At 46.5% G+C, this 20,381-nt stretch overlaps 1 protein-coding gene across 1 annotated transcript; it reads right to left on the bottom strand.

The window, feature by feature from the left end:
• Window positions 1-1,000: 1,000 nt before the first annotated feature.
• Window positions 1,001-18,773, bottom strand: GFRA3 (GDNF family receptor alpha 3). The gene is made up of 8 exons (XM_028103715.2): window positions 18,428-18,773; window positions 12,188-12,472; window positions 7,402-7,494; window positions 5,661-5,973; window positions 2,655-2,758; window positions 2,365-2,499; window positions 1,894-1,982; window positions 1,001-1,699 (listed from the first exon to the last, which is right to left on the bottom strand). The coding sequence occupies exons 1-8, from the start codon at window positions 18,510-18,512 to the stop codon at window positions 1,610-1,612; spliced, it is 1,194 nt and encodes a 397-aa protein (XP_027959516.1). The 5' UTR covers window positions 18,513-18,773; the 3' UTR covers window positions 1,001-1,609.
• Between the last annotated feature and the right edge of the window lie 1,608 nt (window positions 18,774-20,381).

The following is a 20,381-nucleotide window of genomic DNA, read 5'->3' on the forward strand; positions in this document are numbered from 1 at the left end:
ATTTACATAAAATTATACATACCCACTGATTCTCATGTGCACAGAGATGCAGAGAGCATTTGGCAGTTTGTGAGTGGGAATTTAAAAATTTTACTTTCTTCTTAATAACTGTCTGTATCGCCCAAATCTTCTACAAAAACCACTTACTATAATTACTACCTTTTTTCAGTTCTTACTATGTGTGAGTCCCAATGCTTTTACATGGATTATCTCATTCCTTCTGAAGTGGGTTCTATGCTTTTTCACATTACAGATGTAGATAATGAGGTCTAGAAAGGTTGAGCCCGAGGTCATATAGCTAGTAACTGACAAAGTCAAATGTTGGAGGATCAAATGAATTCATGCATGTAGTAGGGGCTAGATAAATGAGGGTTATTATTATAATTATTGTACAGCACTCATCACACTACCTCATTCTTCTTGTCTACTCCCCTGCTCTGGTGTGTGAAAGACTTGAAAACAGGATCTGAATTATTACTTCAGAATCTTCTACATCCAGCACAGTGCCTTGTAGAGCCAGCACTCATGAAATGCTTTGGAAAGAGTGAGTGAGTGAATTAATAGATAAATGTCCACAACTCTATAAATATATTTTCCCAACTACTTTGTTTCCTTATCCCAACAGGATTGCAAATGAGATCAAGGACTAATCTCTCCTTTCCTCTGGCCCCCATTATGGTCTGGAGCAAACCAATAATACCAGCAGGTGCTCAATAAATGCTTTGGTTGACTAAGGACACCCCCCCTGCCCCAGCTGCTGTGGCAGATCCCAGACAGTATCCTAGAAATGGCTGGATCTGGGACAGAAACAAGGTCCACAGCCTCCCATAAGCTATTTGTTCTTTCAGCTCCATGTCAAGTACACAGAGAGGTTGAGAAACTTGCTGGAAGTCACACAGCAATTGGTGACAGGGTTGCTGTCTCACCTGGCCTCTACTCTTGTGTCTGTAACACTCCTAATTCTGTATAAATTCACAATGTGAGAAAATGGGAAAGGAGCAAAGTTTTTAAGTCAAATGTTTAATCATGATGCAAGGGGATGGGGGTACTTCAGGACAGTAGCAGGAAGAAAGCAAGACCCAAATACTCTGGCTCCTGATGCTCAGATGCTCTGTAGGATCCCTGGGTAGGGTAGGCAGCAGGTTCCTATCTCTCCCATTTAGAGGAGGAGACAAGGGGGTAGGAGTCTTTCCCCAGCCTTTCTCACAATGGGGAATGTCTTTCTAGGCTGCCTCAGAACCTCCAGCCCTGCCTACCTGGAGAACGCAATAGAGAATGACTGATTTGTTAGAGCCTGGGTGATTCTGGTGGGCAGGAGGAAGGGATTAGAAGAGAGCTTAGTAGAGGTGGTCTCCACCAGAAGATATGGCTAAACCACAGTCAACAAGTCCTAAGAAAGGGCAGCCTGAGTCAGAAGCAGAGGGAATGAGAACTTAGCTAGTCAGTTTCTACTATGGCCCCATCTGGAGTCAGCTGGATATGTGGGGTGCAGTCAGGGTTGCCATGTTGTTTACTGCACCTCCTTCCGGATGCTGCTCTTTCCTTAGCCCTTGTAGGCCACAGGTCAACTGGGTGAGGTCGAGGGGAAACGGGCTCAAGGGAAGTCCAGCTACCACAGGCTCAGGAGCAGAATCAAGGAAAGTGTACAGGAGAAAAGAGACGGCACCCACGGCTGTGGCCTCAGAGCAGGGTTTTTGTTCTGTAGAAGAAATGGAATAGAGTCAGCTCCACCCCCTTCACCACCTTGGCCTCAGTCAAGGCCTTGTCTCCCTCCCCTGAGGTATCCATTAGAGGTCTATAGTATTCTTGAGGTCACCCCCTCTGTCCCCTTCTCTGGGTTTCTCCCAGCTAGTCCAGTAAAGGTTAAGAGGTGTGTAATAGAGGAGGCCCTACCTGGTGTTCCATCACGGAAAAGGTAGAGTCCGCCCAGTCCTGGGAGAAGAGTTGGCTGTGAAAACGCATCTTAGCTGCAATGGCCTCCACTGAGGAGAGGAGAGAAGGTAGAATGGAGGCAGGCAGATGGCAGAGATTTCTCAGGCTCCCACGGAAGGTAAGGGAATGTCTCAGGGACCCTGACATATAGCAGGGCAGGTGGGAGAGGGCTTTTGTCTCATTCTGCTTGCTTGTTTCTTGAGGTGGGGAGTGTCCCTGGGGCCAAGACAGGTAGAACAGGCAGCCTGGGCGGGGGGGTCACTCAGGGAGTAGGAGAAGGAAGACAGGCCCAGACTTGGGGGGATGTAACCTATGCTGAGGAGGGGGCAGGAGATGGATGGAACCAGGGTGGACCACAGAGCTGACCCTTTTCCTCTCCTGGGATCCAGCTGACAGAACCGTGGGGACTGGGAGCAGGTGGAACACACTCACTGAGGCAGGGGTTGTGGGAGAAGGACTCTTCCAGCTGCTCACACTCGTCCTGCAGGTTGCCGCTGCCTCGGCAGGTGCAGCTTAAGGCAATACTGGTGTTGATATTGCTGACAAAATTGGGAGTCATGGCAGTCCCTGTGGGGTGAAGAGAGGATTGTCAGGGCCTCGGCCAACCCAAACTTCAGTCCCCACTCTCTGATACGGGTCTCAGGAGTGCTCCATCTCCAGAGCATTCTCACCCCCAGGGCTGCCCACCCTGTGGACTCCCTTCACATGGCCCCCAGCCTCACCAATCAGCCCCATGTATGCTCGCAGACATCTGGAATGTTCTGTTGCACAGGTCCCTAGGATGTCCAGAGGATGGCAGTGGGTCTGAAAATCAACCAGGCGAGATCTGGAAGAAGGGAAATTTTAAGAGTCCTCATTGGGGGTCTGGCCTGCAGCATTCCCCCTTGATACCCCTTTAGCGGGCATACCCATCTTCATGCCAAATCCTCCTCTGGTTTCAGGGCCTGGCCCAGGGCTTCCCCCTCAGTGAAGCCTGTTCCTGTCACGATTAAATGCACTGTCGCCTCATCCCTCAAAGCAGACCACTTTGAATTTGGGCTCTATAATACCTAGCTATGAGATTTCAGGCAGCTTCTTTAACCTTAGTTTTCTCAACTGTGAACAGAAATGAAAACAGTACTGGGGAGCCTGGGTGGCTCAGTCGGTTGAGCGTCTGACTCTTGATTTCAGCTCAGGTCATGATCTCAGGGTCATGGGATCGAGCCCTGCGTCGGGCTCAGCGCAGAGTCTGCTCTTCCCTCTCCCTCTCCTCCTCCCCCTGTTTTTTCTCTCTCTGTGTGTCTCAAATAACTAAGTAAAATCCTTAAAAAAAAAAAGAAAGAAAGAAAGAAATGAAGACAGTAGTTCCAAGTGGGTTTTTGTGAGGATGAAATAAGAGATTGCATATACAGCATTTAGCATAGTGGTTGGTACATACAAAGTGTTCATTATATGTCAGATATCGTTATTATTCATACTGATCCTATAATAGGTAAAGTTGGTTATCTTCAGGTGATAGAATTACAATTATGTTTTTCTGTACATACTTCTGCAGTCTTCCTTACATTTTGCCTTTTGTTAGATGGGTGGTTTACTTCTCTGTCACCCCCCCAAATGCAAATTCCCCCAAATGAAGGGAAGGACAGTGTCTTAGTCATCTAGCCCAGCACTTGCTATGTAACAGGAGCAGCTACGAGCACAAAGGGCAGTGTAGCCAAGCGGTTAGGCCAGAGTTCATTCCAAACCTCATTAAGTAACCTGATTTATTACCTGGATGAACCGCAACAAGCTATTTAAACTTTCTCTGCTGTGGTTTCTTCTTTGTAAAGTGAAGATGATAAAAAAATGACAATACGATCTATCTTACAGGGTTCTTGTAAGGTTTACATGAGTTAATACATAGTAAGTACCTAAAACAGTACCTAGTCCATAGTAAGTACTCAGTAAGTGTTGGTGTAACGATGATTGAAAGCTTTTGTGTAATACTTTAGAGAAGAAGGAAATGGGGCTCAGAGAGGTTAGGTAACTTGCTCAAGGTTATATAGAAATAACAGCTAGAACCAGGCTGCAAAACAAGGTTGGGGTGACTCTCATTGTCAGCAAATGCTACTTGAATGATGATAACTTCAATTTGGTGAGTGTTTTGTTCTGAGGAGGCAGAGGAAAGCCAGATCAGAATTTCTGGAGACTATGTATCAAAGATCTTACAAATCATCATGTACTTTGATTTGGTATTGGCATTTGTAGCAACACGTCCTAAGTAATAATTAGATTTGTGCGCAAAAATGAACAAGAGTGAGGGATGCCTGGGTGGCTCTGTCCAGTTAAGCGTCTGCCTTCGGCTGGGGCCATGATCCCAGAGTCCTGGGATTGAGTCCCGCATCAGGCACCTTGCTTGGTGGGGAGCCTGCTTCTCCCTCTGCCTGCCGCTACCCCTGCTTGTGCTCTCTCTTTGTCTCTCTGACAAATAAATAAATAAAATCTTAAAAAAAAAACGAGTGATATTTATTGTAGCATTATTTATAGCAATAAAGAAAGCAACCTAAATATCCAATAATAGAGGAAGAATTAAAGTATGGGGCATCCATAAAATGAAATACAATGCAGGCATTTAAAAATCAAGTTGTAGAAGGACAGTAAAAGACAAAATAAGCACCACCATTTATTGAGCACTTACTCTGCACCAGTAAGCTAAGCACTCTACATAAATTATGTAATTTAACTCTCACCAGAATCCCATGAGATCTGTATTATTATCCCACTTTTTACAGAGGACTAGGAGGAACGTTAGGTTAAGTGATGGAGTTTTAGGTTAAAGTTATGGGCTCAAAGTCACACAGCCCCAGGCTTTATTTTTTTTTTAAAGATTTATTTATTTATTTGAGAGAGAGAATGAGATAGAGAGAGAGAACATGAGAGAGGGGAGGGTCAGAGGGAGAAGCAGACTCCCTGCCGAGCAGGGAGCCCGATGCGGGACTCGATCCCGGGACTCCAGGATCATGACCTGAGCTGAAGGCAGTGGCTTAACCGACTGAGCCACCCAGGCGCCCCAGCCCCGGGCTTTAAATTCACATCTGTCTGACTTCGGAGCCGGTGGTCACCACTATCCCATACTGCCTCCACAGAGAAACGCCCATGAGATATACACATAAGTGGGAAAACAAGGTAGAATATATTTCTAGAACATCGTTTAGTTTATCTGTATACAAAAAAGACTGGAGGGGCGCCTGGGTGGCTCAGCGGTTAAGCGTCTGCCTTCGGCTCAGGTCATGATCCCAGGGTCCTGGGATCGAGCCCCGCATCGAGCCCCGCATCGAGCCCCGCATCGAGCCCCGCATCGAGCCCCGCATCGGGCTCCCCGCTCAGCGGGAGGTTTGCTTCTGCCTCTCCCTCTCCCCCTGCTTGTGTTCCCTCTCTCGCTGTGTCTCTCTCTGTCAAATAAATAAATAAAATCTTTAAAAAAAAAAAAAAAGACTGGAAGGAAACCCTCCCCAAAGGATGTGGATTATCTTCAGGTGAGCGCTTCTGAGTGCTATTTTATACGTTTTTATATTTTCTGAAGTTTTTACACAGTTTTTTTGAAAAAAGGGTTTCAGAAAATACCGAAGGGAGCTACGGGGTGAAGTCATTCCACGGTCCCTGGGCGGCAAACCCGGCCCCCCCCCCCGCACAGGAAGGCGGCCATCGGAGAAGGAGCGGTGTGCAAGGCGCCCTCGCCCACCCTGCCCGCCCACACCCGGCACCTGCACCTGCACAGCGGCTCAGAGAGGCAGACGCGCCGCAGCTCCAGGCAGTTGGGGGCCTCCGACGGCAGCGCGCAGCTGGGGGCGATGGTGTTGCGCCTGCGTTGCCCGCAGCCCTGGTCGGCGGGTGCGCACGGGCACAACAGCAGGCCCTGAGCGTGGGGCTCCGACGCCTTCTCAAAGAAGGCACGGAGCTGCCCGAGGCAGGTGGGGCGTTGGCAGCGGGACCCCGAGCACGCCTCCCCATAGGCCTTGCGCAGCCGGTCACACTTGTCATTAAGAGTGCACAGCATGGCGAACTTGAAGCAGAGGTCTGAGTCTGGGGGGGGGGGGGTGGAGGGAGAAGGGCACCAAGTCACCAGTCGTCTCTGCAAACGTGCAGCCCAGTTTTGCTAGGAACCCCTGCAACCCTCCGATTTAACAAGGTCGGTGGTGGGGCTAGGAGGAAAGTGACGACTACCCTGAATACCGCCACTGCTAATCCGTGGCTTTCCCACTACCCATAAATTGTATCTGTTATTTGTGAGCTTCCCTCATCCTATTCCTCAGCTTACCTAAGTTTAAAACAAAACAACAAAATAATAATAAATAAAAGAAATAGAAGCTATCTATCTATCATCTATCTATTGCGCTCATTTACCTAGAATTGAAGCGGCCAGAAAGCTCAACTGAAACGTCTTCTTCCTCAGTTGTATGCAGTGAGTGAAATTTCATGGGGGAAATCATTAGCTAGAGGCCCCCTAACATTCTGAAGCACTTTCTGAACCATCAGAAACAGATGCAACCGAATTCTACTTAGAATATTTGTTTTGTTTTGCATCTATTCTGCCCAGTTTTAATAACACCTGTCTTCAATGACTGATGTATGCATAAAAGCTCCCCATACTCTGAGTCTTGGGAAATTATGGTGCTATTACTATTAATTCTAGCAGTCAGAACAATGGAGTGACTGGAACAGGTTATTCCCAGATTCCTTGTAACTAAGAGTTTATGTATAAATCTCTATGCTTTTCTCTGAAAATTCTATTTCCAATATATAGGACTGATTCTACAACAAAGCTCACATCTTTCTCAAAAAGCAAGTGCATGTGTGTGTGTGCTCCTTCCCAATTAACACAACAGCTCCACTGTCCTGAAAAACATGCATCTTATTTGTGTGTGTATGTGTGTGTGTGCGCATGTGTGTGTGTGCGCGCAAAATGGTGATTTTATTAAAGCATGGGGACAGGACCCATGGACAGAAAGAGCTGCCAAAACATGCATTTTAATCCTTGCCAGACAGATGGCTCCCACCCTGAGTCACCCCTGAGGAGTCACATTCTCTCTCACCATTTCCCCGGCCCAATACCTCGCCCATCCCATTAGAATGGTTTGAAAACAAGCAATTTCTTAGTCTTCAGGGACAAAAAGCTACTTTCCTGGCTGCCTCGAATAAGGGTAAATACTTCATTTCAGCATATTTTTTTCTGGGACTGCTGCCACTCCATCAGACCCTTTGTAGAGACCCATCTTTTGGAACCCTAATGGGCTCTCTTCAAATGCCTCCCTAATACCTATTGCTCTTTGTTGACTCATAAGACCACACCATGCCCACAGCTCAGACTCCCACCCTGACACAATGCTTTAGTTACTTGGCAGACTAGAACTCTCCCCCAACATGCCCTCTGGTTTGTGTTCCCCACCAGCCACCCTTCCTTCAGGGTCCAGGCCCACCCCTCATGCCCCAGCCTCAGCTTGCCCTCCACACCTGGTTTGAGCATGTTCAGTTTGCTGAGATTCATTTTCCAGGGTTTTCTGGTCACTGTGTCTTCATAGGGGGAGACATCCAGTTCAAAGTCACCTAGAGACAAGGTGACAAGAATCCTGAGGACCAGGCTGGGGGGTGGGAGCAGGAGGGGCTGAGGCTGCTGGGTCAGCCCTCAAAGCCCTGTGGAAAAAAGGAAAAGGCACAGTCTCTACCTAACTAGCTGCAAGCAGTTAGAGGTGAGAAAAAAAGCAAGGCCATAAAGGTATAGGCTGGGCTCAGTGAATACACTGAATTTAATGATAAGAATAATAAAGCTACTATTTGTTGAGTACACTGTGCGCTGGGCACCACGGCATTAGTAAAAAAGAAGAAAAAAATTCAACTTCAATCCTCCTAGAAGCCTTTGGGTAGGTAAGAAGAAACAGGCTGAGAGAGGTTAAGTCACTTGCTCAGGCTCACAGAGGCTAAAAAGTGGAGCTGGGACTTGAAACCTGGACTATCTGATTCCAGAGTTTCCACTCCTAACCACTAGACATATGGCCTGTGGGTACATAAGCAGGTGAGGGGACTCTGTCTTGTTTTCTCTTACTGTTGAGGAAGGGGCAGTAGTAGACTCTGTTCTAGACCTGACCACCTAGCTATGGAGATGCATCACATGCTGAGGAGGTGGCAGTGAGGCCAGGACCCAAACTGAACCAGACTGAGAAAAGCAGAGAACTCTGGAAGAGACAATGATCTCAAAGGTAACATACTTTTCCCAGTCACCCACAGGGTGCTGTGGGTTCCTTAAGGAGACATAATAGGTCTTATAAAGTCACTGCATAGCTCATACACATGGTAGGTACTCAATAAATGTTGGGTAATAAATCTTGTTGGAAGAGAGAGGTGAGAGAGTGCAAGGTGTCACCCAATATGCCTTTGAGAATGCATCCTCAGGAGGGAAGAAATATGGATGATGTCAAGCAGATAAGAAAGGATGGTCTGGATATTTGGGAAGACCTGAAAGACTTTTCTCAAAGGAAAAGTCCAGGGAGAAGTCTCTGGGGAAGCTCTCAAAGAGAACTGATTAGGATGAGGAGTGGAAAACAAGGAACAAAAAGTGTGGTAAATTGTATTACTGTTTCCAGTTATGTGCTAGCCTACCCACCCTGTGGGAGAACTATACACCACCGCCCGCCCTCCCCCCTCGCCATGTGACTTTCAGGCCCCCTATGAAAGGAGTATACTTCTACACCCTACTGTAAGGATCACCCATGTGACTTGCTCTGGCCTGTGGACTGTGAGCTGAAGTGACATAAATCACATCTGAGCAGAAGCTTTGTGAACCATCACATTATCCTGCTGCTGTTCTTTTCCCTCTCCCAGCCTGGGTCCGAGAAAGAAGACAGAGAGCAAAGACAAAGCTAACTCAAGGAACCCCACAGCAGATGTGTAACGAGCAAAACGGAAAATTTTGTTGTGGAAGGCCAGATATTTGGGGGTTGGTTGGGTTTTACTGCAGCATAACCCAGCAAATTCTTATTAAAAATATAACTGGTATCTAGAAATGATTGCAGCAGTAACAGCAAAGAATCTAAAATGTGTGGTTTTGGCTTTGGGACTGGGCAGTGAGTGGATGGTGAATAAGCTGTTCCTGGGATATGAAAAATAGCAGTCCTCAATATGCAGTGGCAACGCATTTGGTAAAATTGTTGCCTCCAATAACTTGGAAGAAAGATGTACTGAATGAGATTGTGCTTTAAGGGAAAGAAGCTGAGAAGAAGGTTCTAGTATGTCTTGATCGCTAATGGCTGCATTTTGCAAGGTACTACAAGAAAGACAAAAGCTCAGAGAAATGGCCAGTTTGCAAATAGGGAGGAAAAAGAAAAGAAACCATCCAGAAATTTGAGGATTTGTAGGATTAAGATATGCAACTGTTTTTCATATTCAAATAGTAAAAGATAAAACTGAAAGATGCGGGGCGCCTGGGTGGCTCAGTCATTAAGCGTCTGCCTTCGGCTCAGGTCATGATCCCAGGGTCCTGGGATCGAGCCCCGTGTCGGGCTCCCTGCTCTGCGGGAAGCCTGCTTCTCCCTCTCCCACTCCCCCTGCTTGTGTTCCCTCTCTCGCTGTGTCTCTCTCTGTCAAATAAATAAGTAAAATCTTAAAAAAAAAAAAACTGAAAGATGCTTTGTGTAATAAGGTCGATTACAACTCAGCCTTAGGGCAAAGACCAATTCAATGATATGGCTATCATGCCCTTTGTGGAGATCTCTCATTGATTAAGATGGTATCAATAAATCCTGCCAGTTAGACAAATATGCTTAGAGAAAAAAGACTAGGGTAGTGACTCTCCCACAGAAGCCTGGTAAGAACAAGATACTTTTTTTTTTTTTAAAGATTTTATTTCTTTATTGGACAGAGAGAGACACAGCGAGAGAGGGAACACAAGCTGGGAGAGTGGGAGAGGGAGAAGCAGGCCTCCCACGGAGCAGAGAGCCCGATGCGGGGCCCGATCCCAGGACCCCGGGATCATGACCTGAGCCCAAGGCAGACGCTTAACGACTGAGCCACCCAGGTGCCCCAGAGCAAGATACTTCTAATTAGGTCTAGAAAGAGACACATATCTTGAAAAGAATTATCGGGGGCGCCTGGGTGGCTCAGTTGGTAAAGCGACTGCCTTCGGCTCAGGTCATGATCCTGGAGTCCCGGGATCGAGTCCCGCATCGGGCTCCCTGCTCAGCAGGGAGTCTGCTTCTCCCTCCGACCCTCTTCCCTCTCGTGCTCTCTATCTCTCATTCTCTCTCTCAAATAAATAAATAAAATCTTAAAAGAAAAAAAGAATTATTGGGAAGGCTACTGGCACATGAGGTGACAGGAACCAAAGCAATTAAGTTTTGAGAGAGTTGTACTGCTAAGAGCCACCAGCCTGGATTCAAATAGACTCTATTGGAGTCTGAAAATGTTCCCAACATTCCTCAGGTAGCAAACAAGCTGAGAAAGCCGTTCACTCCTCAAGGAGGTGGGAGTCTCCAATATCCTTCTCAGACATGGCCAAAGAAAATAATGGGAAAGGAAGGACCTGCCAGGGGTAGGGGGGCTGGGCCAAGAGCCCTGGAGAACAACAGATAAGCAACTCTCCTAAGGAGCAAAAGCAGAACCTTATTAAAGAGCAGTGCCGGGACGCCTGGGTGGCTCAGTCATTAAGCGTCTGCCTTCGGCGCAGGTCATGATCCCAGGGCCCTGGGATCGAGTCCCCGCATCGAGCTCCTTGCTCGGTGGGGAGCCTGCTTCTCCCTCTGCCTGCAGCTTCCCCAGCTTGTGCGCTTGCTGTCTCTCTCTCTCTGACAAATAAATAAACAAAACCTTAAAGAGCCGTGCCCACTACCAAGGGAAGATGGCCCTTACAATGTTTATGTAGTAGGACATCAGAACAACTATGAAGCAACATCTGCTGTGTGCCTCCCATTCCTGCCCTTCCTGAGAGTTATGTTCTCCTGTCCCTGTTCCACTGTTGTATACAGAATACATATTGGAGGCAGATGACCTGCTCTTTTTGTCCATAGGTAGATAGATCAAGAGGAGTCATATCCAGACCTGACAGAAATTATAAGATCCTAGACTGGGAAACTGATGTACTGTTTGGATAGAACCCTTAGGGTATCTTCCTTGGAAAGTGGGTTGACAGGCACCTGACTGGCTCAGTTGGAAGAGCATTGCAACTCTCTTGATCTTGGGGTTGTGAGTTTGAGCCCCACGTTGGGTGTAGAGATTACTTAAAAATAAAAAATCTGAAAGAAAGAAAAGAAAAGAAGGAAGGGGGTTGATATATTTTGCTCGTGAAAGAGAGAGAAATGAGTATTTTAACCAAATAGTGGACTATGGTAGCTTGTATATTATCTCCGACTATTTTTGCCCTCCCTGTAAGATTATATATCCTCACTTATTGCCATGTGATTTTCAGGGTCTCTTGTGGGAGGAGTATACTTCCTCCTCACCAGGGATGTCAGGCTTGGTCATGGGATCTGCTTTCTTCATGGAATGTGAGCATAAGTATTTCATGTAACATCTGAGTAGAAGCTTTTAAAGGCATCACATGCTTCTGTCATTGCTTATTCCCCTCTGCCGTGAGAAAAGAACTTCCCAGATGGAGGCTGTACCTTCAGCCTGGATTCAAAAATGAAGAGGACACATGACACAGCTAACACAGAATATGAGCAAGAACTAAACCTTTGTTTTACAAGTCACTGTTTTGTTATTGCAGCATAGTCCAGTAAAAGCTGGTTAATACAGAAAGGTAGTCACCTTTCCGGAAAGAGTATGAGGAAGCTCTTCTCTCTTTGGCTATTCCAGTGTCTTCTCTCTTACTACCTTCTGTCTGGTTAATGAGTATCCTTTCTGTTAAAGGCAGGACCTGGACGCTGCCTCCCAGTCTCTCTGGCTTTATGGATTACATTGTATTTGGAATCTGTGAATGGGTTAAGATCATTTCCCTCCATGTCCTGTCCATACCCTTCTGTTCCAGGAGCTGTCCAGGTTGGGCCTCAGCCTGGCTCAGAGTTCTGCCAAGAGGCAGCTACATGTGACCAGGTAAGAAAGGGGGAAGTAGGGCACAGAAAGGGCAATGTTGTGGATGCCCAGAAGGATATTGCCAAGTCCTCCCTCTACTTCCTACTGATGTCAAATGCAGAGCTTCATTACCATCCTAGTCAGAATCTACCCATCCAGCCTATATTCTGCAGGATTAAACAACAACCCACAAGAGCCATCTCCCTTAGCTGAGTCCACTCTATGATGGGGGCCTCACCAAGGCTGCGGGCAAGGTGAACGGTCCAATAGATGTCCAGGCAGGCAACTTGGTTCTTCATGCGGCGGTGGCATGTACAGCTCATCAAAGAGCTATTCCTGAGGTGCTGTGCTGCCTCCCTGCACTCCTCAGGGACCAAAAGCTCCTGTGCCGGTGATGGGGTGCTTACACTAGAGGTGCAGGAGTTCAGGTGGTGGTAGGCAGCATTGCAAATAGGATCGACCTGGCACTTCCTCCTGGCCTGGATACAGCTGTTCACCAGCCGGCCCTCGGTGGGGAGGGGGTCTGTTGTGGAGGAAGAGAGACCAGGTGAGGCTCACATGAGGTCAGAGTAGTGCCTGGGAGTAACAAGTTGTAAGGTAGAGTAGGGGGGATTCAAGACCAAACCTTGGGCAGGAAAGTCTTGGGGTAGCACAAAGGCCTTTAGGAATAAGTGGGGAGAAAAGCCCCGCAGGAGTAAAGAATCTGTAGCTGTCACAATTTGGACAGAATAGATCAGGTCCAAGAAGAGGTAGGTTTGAAGAGAGGCTTCTCAGCCTCCTGGGAGAAGAAAGGGGACTGTTGTTTGAAGCTGAGCCTCATGACCCTGCCAGGCACAGAGAAGAGGGCCCTTGGCAGAGCAATGCATGGGCAGGGCTAGAATCATAACCAGAGAGTTGACAGTGTGCATGGGAGTGGGCTAAATGACACTTAACAACTCTGAAGCTTCCATTAAAAGTTACTTAAAAATATCTTCTGGGGGGAAAGGGTCAGTGGTGGAGTTGGGGAGCTTTTGCTGATTCTGTCACTCCTACAGCTGGTTATAATTCAGTCCTTGTGGAAGACCCTACAACCTAGAACTTAGCATCCCTATCAAAGGGTACCAGAACGCCATCATGTCATCAGTTTTGCAAGGCAAAATTTCTAGGGGTCATTTTTGATTCTTCTCTTTCCTGTTGAATCCAGCAAGTCCTATCAATTCCACAATATATCAGGAAATTGTCCACTTCTCTCCACATTTATCACCGCCTCCTTAGCTCAAACTACCATCATCAACTCCTGTTAGAACTACTTCCAAGACTTTTTATTGGTCTCCCTGATTCCATCTTCCAAATTCATTCTTCCATACCATTCAGCCATATTTCTGTTTTGTTTTGTTTTCCAGCTTTACTGAGATAAAATTGACATACAGCATTGTGTAAGTTTTAGGTGTGCAATGTGATGATTTGATTCATGTATGTATTGTGAAGTGATTAACCCAATAAGATTAGTTAATACATCCTTCACCTCATGTAACTACCGTTTTGTTGTTTGCAGCCACCTTTTTTAATGAAAAATTTTTAGGCTGGAAACCATTTTCATTGAGGTGAAATTCATGCAACATAAAATTAACCAGCTTAAAGGGCAAAACTAAGTGGCATTCGGTATATTCACAATGTTGTTCAACCACCACATCTACCTAACTCCAATATATTCTCATTACTCCAAAAGGAAAGCCCATACCCATTGTGGCGTATGGAAGACCCATACCCATTAAACAGTCACTCTCCATTTCCCTCCCCACTAGTCTCAGGCAACCACTAACCTACCTTCTCTCTCTACAGATTTATCCATTCTAGATATTTTATACAAATGGAATCATAAAATACATCATCTTTTGTATCTGGCTTCTTTCACCTAACACTGCTTTTTGTGGTTCATCCACATGGTAGCATATATCAGTACTTCACTTTTTTATGGATGAGAAATATTTCATTGTACAGATATACCATGTTTTGTTTATCTATACACCAGTTGAACATTTGGGATGTTTCCATGTTTTGGTTATTGTGAATAGGGCTTCTGTGAGCATTCATGTACAAGTATTTGCTTGAATTCTGTATAAAATTCTTTTAGATATATATTTACGTGTGGAATTGCTGGGTCATATGGTAATTCTATGTTTAACTTTTTAAGGAACCACCAAATCGTTTTCCACAGTGGCTACACCATTTGTCATTCCCATTAGCATTGTACAAAGGTTCCAATTTCTCCACAAACTTGCCAACTCTTGTTATTTTCTGTTTTGTGTGTGTGTTTTTTTTACCCAGCCATCCTTACAGGTGTGAGGTGGCATATCATTGTGGTTTCCATTAGCATTTCCCTTATAACTTATGATGTTGAGCATGTTTTCATGTGCTTGTTTATCATTTGTATATCATGTTTGGTAATAATTTTTCATTGAAGTACAACATACATAAACATGCATTAATCAAAATGTGCAGTACAATGAATTTCAAATTGAGTAGACTGTGTAACTAGACCTCAGATAAAGGACCAGAACAGGGTGCCTGGGTGGCTCAGTCGGTTAAGCGACTGCCTTCGGCTCAGGTCATGATCCCGGAGTCCCGGGATCGAGTCCCGCATCGGGCTCCCTGCTCAGCAGGGAGTCTGCTTCTCCCTCTGACCTTCCCCCCTCTCATGCTCTCTCATTCTCTCTCTCAAATAAATAAATAAATAAAAATCTTAAAAAAAAAAGGAAAGAAAGATAAAGGACCAGAACATTACCAGCTCCCCAGATGCCCTCTGCCAGTCACCAACCACACCTAAGGAAACTAATGTCTTGATTTTCTAACATTAGAGATTAGTTTTGTTGGTTTTTCAGTCATACAATATGTGCTTTTGGTGTCTTGGTTTCTTTTGCTGAATATTATGTTTATGAAGTTCACCCACGCTATTTTTTTAAAGATTTTATTTATTTATTTATTTATTTATTTATTTATTTGAGGGAGAGAGAGCACGTGTGTGCACAAGCAGGGGGAGTGGCAGGCAGAGGGAGAAGCAGGCTCCCCACTGAGCAGGGAGCCCGATGTGGGACTCAGTCCCAGACCCTGGGATCATGACCTGAGTGGAAGGCAGACGCTTAACCAACTGAGCTACCCAGGCGTCCCCACCCACACTATTAACTATGGTTGTAACTACCTTATTTCTATTTTTCTTGCTGTGTATCATTCCATTATGTGAAAATAATATAATTCTAATGGCAATTGGCATTATATGGGATCATCTCTTAAATATTGTAAATGAGGTCATCTCATTTCTCTGCTTAAATTCTTCCAACAGCTTCCAATACACTTAGATTCGGATCTAGTTTATGCACCCTGTTCCCTGCTCACTTATCTAACCTTACCTCCTAGCCCTCTCTTCCTCTCCCACTTCCTTCCACCCACACCAGCCTTTTTTCTGTTGCCACTGACCCAGACAAGCCAATGTCAACCTTAGCGTTATTGCCCTAGCCTTTCTTTCTGCTTGGAATGCTCTTCCCCCTGATCTTCACATGGCTGGCCCCTTCTAGTAATTCACTTTTCAGCCAAAATGTCACTGCAGAAAGACCATCTCCAACAAACCAATTGAAAATAACCCCCTAGCTACTCTACCACATCATTACTCCAAAACTCTGCATAGCACTTTTCATTACTTGATTTTTTACCTTGATTTTTTATTGATTCTCTCTCCGTCTAGACTTCCACATCTATCTTAGCACTACTTTATTGCCAGTGCCTAGAACAGTGCTTGTTTTTTATGAGCTCCTACAATTTAAGAAATAACCAATTAACAGAGAAATTCTGCCACCTCTGTAACTTCCCTGAGCCCCTTTCCTCTACTTAAAATCAAAGTGCCGGGCTGCGCAGGTGGCTCAGTCAGTTAAGTGTCTGCTTTTGGCTCAGATCAGGATCCCAGGGTCCTGGGATTGAGCCCCACACTGGGCTCCCTGCTGGGGGGGGGGACGGAGCCTGCTTCTCCCTTTTCCCTGTACCCCTCCCCACTGCCTGTGCTCTCCCTTTCTCTCAAATGAATAAATAAAATCCTAAAAAAAAAAAAAATCAAAGTGCCAAAATTAGGAGGAGCCTGAGTTTAGTCAGTCCAACCTTCTCTTTCAATCAAATGATAATCAAGTAGATTGCTTATTAAAATGCAGATTTCTGACCCCATCCCAGAACTACTGAATCAGAGTCTCTGGTGATAATGCCTGGGAATCTGAGTTTTAGCAAGTTCCCTGGAAAATATGATGCACCCTGAGAACCGGTCACATCCAATGCACAAACAAAGGCAGGATCAGTAGTATTGATTACACCTTTTGCTTCAGGCTCCAATAAGCTTCAGCATGGCATTGGCACTCTTTTTATTTAAATTTTGATATTTTGCTCACCATGGATTTTGGGGGGAGCACTGATTTTGATTTTTAGTATATGTGCTGCTGAAGCGAGCACTGATTTTGATTTTTTAAAAATACTGCATTGAGGGCCACCTGGCTGGCTCAGTTGGTGGAGCCCCATGTTGGACGCAGAGATTACTTAAAAAAAAAAAAAACTAAAAAATCTTTAAAAAAAATACTGCATTAAAATATTCTTTATCTTGAAAGAACATAGCAGGAGGGGAAGAATGAAGGGGGGGAATCGGAGGGGGACACGAACCATGAGAGACGATGGACTCTGAAAAACAAACTGAGGGTTCTAGAGGGGAGGAGGGTGGGGGGATGGGTTAGCCTGGTGATGGGTATTAAAGAGGGCACGTTCTGCATGGAGCACTGGGTGTTATGCACAAACAATAAATCATGGAACACTACATCAAAAAAAAATATTATCTTGACTACTGTTTCTTTGCACCCCCTTCACTCATTCACCTTAGTCCCAGTCCTGCCTTCACTTTCTGGACCTTAGTTGCCCAAATGTAAGGTGAGGGATTGGATTAAACCAGTGTTTCTCAAAGGAGGGCTGGGGAAGAGACAGGTTAGGCTCCTTTAAGGGGTATATCAGAATTTCCAAAGGTAATGGGTGGTTCAAAAAAACACATTTGATCATTATATATGTGGAAGATGAAAAAAGCTTTTAAATTTCAAAAACAGATTCAGGGAAGGCATAGAGATATTTATCTTTACCAAAAGGGAAACAGGGATTTCAGCAGTTTGAGAAATACTAAATGTTTAAGAGGTTACTTCTGGTAGGTACCCAGTAAGTGCCTAATGAAAGAAATGTAACAAGTCTAAGTCTCATGGCTTAAACTGGACTAAATATTGAGTCCCAACAATTTTCAAAAGTAAACCTCTCTTATTTCATAGCTGATAGTTCACTGAATCTGAACAGTGGTGGATTTAGGAGCAATTGCAGCTCAACAAAAGAAAGTAGGGGCAATGTTAAATTTCATCATAACAGGGGGGAACTTGCTACACTTAACTGGTTAATGAGGAAGGTGTTTAATGTTTACCCCTGATCTTGATGTGCAGCTATACTGTTAGGGTTAATGGAATTTTCTGGGCAGTCAAATCAGACTGGTGATACCTTGCTGCCCTGATTTACTGATGGAGTCAATCTGGACAGACCAGCGCTTTCCCTTCCGTATCAGTTTTGCAGTCAGGATTGTATTTCTGCAGTACTACTTCGTGGACGGAGGTGATGGGTCCGTGTGTTATCTCTGCCTCAGGATTTCCTCCACTCGGGCTCTGTGCAGGAGTCCCTCAATAAGATTCCATATACCCATCCCACGCCCAAAGGTCATGACCATATTCCCTGGGATCCTGGATCCCAGGCTACCCATCCCCGGGGAATGGCAATGACAGACCTCGGACTATATATTCCACAAAATACCTACTGTGTATCCATAATAGGGCAAGGCACTGTGCTGAGCCATCTTCCCCTATAGTGAGTCTTCTGCTCCAATTAAAACAATAAAAATAAGTCCTGAAAGGGTAGGGAGTGGGAGTAGGTTGGTGACGAGAAATATTCTCAAACAATGATGTTAGCAAGTTCTAGCAGCAGTTTACAACCCTAATTCGTGACAAGTCAGTTTCAACAAACACTTTGCTTTCTTCATCTGTACCTAGAGTCCACTTCCCCGGCCCTTACAGCGAGTGCGAGACTTGAAAGCCCCGGTGGAGCAAACGGCAGTCGTGCTTCTGATTCTTCCCGCCTTCTAGAGATGCTCTCGTGGAAGTGGCCTGGCTGCAACTGTTCTGTCGGTGCAGATGCCCCTCAAGAGGTGCGTCTGGACCGGGGTGGGGGGGGTGGGGGGGGAGAGGAGATGCTTGGGTGTCCTGGCCATGGCTAGCATTCCATCTATAATAGTTCAAAAACTGTATTAGGCATGGAAGGCATCCCCTTCCCGGCACCCTGGGCTTCCTTCCTCGGACAGATGGACACCTGTGACCGGCGCCCCGCCTACGCTCCTCTCCCCTCCCCCGAACGCCCTGGCCAAACCGGCCCGCTTACGCCCGACGACACTTACCGGCTCCGAGCGGCAGCGGTACCAGTAGCAGGAGCAGGAGCACGGGCGGCAGTGTTCTCGGGTTCGGGTTCGGAGGACTAGCCATGGCTCGGTCCGCACGCCGGCCGGCCCCCTCCGAGACGCTGTGCCAGTGCCGGGCGCCGCGCTCCCCCTAGCTTCTCGCGCCGAGGCTCCGCGCGCCGGGCTGTGGAGCGCCGCCGCCCCCCGCCCTTCCTCGCGCGGCGCCGACACTCTCCCACTAGGGTCCTGGGCACCGCCCTCCAACTCTGAAGCGCACGGACGCACCACACCGCTGCTTCTACTGTCTGGAGAAGGAGGCGCGGGTGGGGGCGAGCGAGGTCATACGCCACGGCTTCTGCGTGCAAGAGGGTGCTCTACCCGCGCCTGCCCACCTGCGGTCCGCTGCCCACTTCCCTTAGGGAGAATTCTGCCCAAGATAATTGTGGCAGCTGCCACTGGAGAGTCGCCATCTCGGGGGTCCAAAGAATTATCAAAAACACCATTTCTCACTTGCTGGACCCCCACCCCCTCCAGGAACCACAAGTGAAATCTTGTAGCAAAAGTTGAATAGACCAGCACGAGGGCAGTTTCACTTTTGGTATTTATTTTTCCTCTTAGAATTTGCACATCCATGCCTTCATTTCCCCTTGAAGTAACTTCAAGGGTAAGCTAGGGCTGTTATCATTAACTCCATGATTCTGCAAAGATAGGTCGCGGACAAGTGAAGTGTCTGTGCTGAGCAGTCCTGGGGCCAGATCCCAGGACTTAGGCCAGACTAGTTTCCTCCAAAATTCAGTGTCACGAGGGAGCGTGGAAGGATTAAACTCTCCTCGGATTAAGGAATTACCTGGAGGAACACAGGATTAATGAGGAAGATGGCTAGAAAGGCCACTTAGGAGTTTCCTCATCTTTTTAAGGTGATGTTTCAGAAAACCACCTACTCTACTAAGATTAAACAGCGAGGTAGAAACACAGCTGTGCCCAGAGCCCAGGATTTCTACCCACAAGGTAAGGGTATTTGTTGGGCAGAGGGTTGATTCCCACGTGCGCCCAGGGTAAAAACAGAGACACAATGACTTGGAAGAACAACTAAGTGCTTAGAAAGAGACAGGAGGATGAAAGTGGAGGGTTTCACCCCCTATCCCTGCAGCCCAAGCTCTCTCCTCACTTGTACAGAGGCCTGGCAGAGGGCCAGGAGGAGGGTATTGAGAAGTGCAGTATAAACCTCTGAGATTTATTGGCTGCTGCTTCTGAATATGGCCATCCTGCTGTGGCCTCTGGGGGGCATTTGCCGATGTAATCAGCCCAGAAAGAGAGTCATTCCAGCCAGGGGTGTAAATCACCCTTCACAAAGCTGGGAGAGAGACATGTGGCCCTAGATAAGGAAGGAGAGATGTGGCCTCTTGTGCCCTTTCCTCCCTTCTCCTGCCCAGGGGGAGCTAGTTCCTGAGCTGTAATGCACTTTAAATGGAGTTTGTTCTTCGTTTTAATCTCTATCTGCCCTGCCAGTCTTCCAGGAGAGCTGTGAAAGTGAACATCTGGCTCCTCAGCTTTTGTACAGGGCCTGTTTCCCCCACTACCTCCCTATGCCTTCTCCTCTAGTAAGGTCAGAAAGCTGTAGCTGGGCACAGAAAGCCCCCACTGTCCATTCCACTCTGGCAACGATTTCAAAATGGGATTTAAAAGCAAAGGGTAACTTGGGGAGCCTGGGTGGCTCAGTCGGTTAAGCATCTGCCTTCAGCTCAGGTCACAATCCCGAAGTCCTGGCATTGAGCCCCATGTTGGGTTCTCTGCTCAGCGTGGAGTCTGCTTCTCCCTCTCCCTCTGCTGCTCCCCCTGCTTCTGCTCTCTCTCACACACATAAATGAATAAAATCTTTAAAAAAAAAAAAGCAAAGGGAAACAATTTCAAAATTTTATTTATTTATTTGAGAGAGAGAGAGAGAGAACGCATG

The sequence above is a fragment of the Eumetopias jubatus genome, unplaced genomic scaffold (assembly GCF_037043125.1).
Source record: "Eumetopias jubatus isolate StellerSeaLion01/CBP00866 unplaced genomic scaffold, mEumJub1_p1.0 scaffold_5, whole genome shotgun sequence".
Taxonomy (NCBI): domain Eukaryota; kingdom Metazoa; phylum Chordata; class Mammalia; order Carnivora; family Otariidae; genus Eumetopias; species Eumetopias jubatus.

Coding starts and splice junctions, on each gene's coding strand:
- GFRA3 (XM_028103715.2), bottom strand. CDS start 18,512: ATGGCTAGTCCTCCGAACCCGAACCCGAGAACACTGCCGCCCGTGCTC. Junction 5,974..7,401: donor ACTGAACATGCTCAAACCAG/GTGTGGAGGGCA, acceptor CCCCCCCCCCAG/ACTCAGACCTCTGCTTCAAG. Junction 2,500..2,654: donor AGCATACATGGGGCTGATTG/GTGAGGCTGGGG, acceptor TTCACCCCACAG/GGACTGCCATGACTCCCAAT.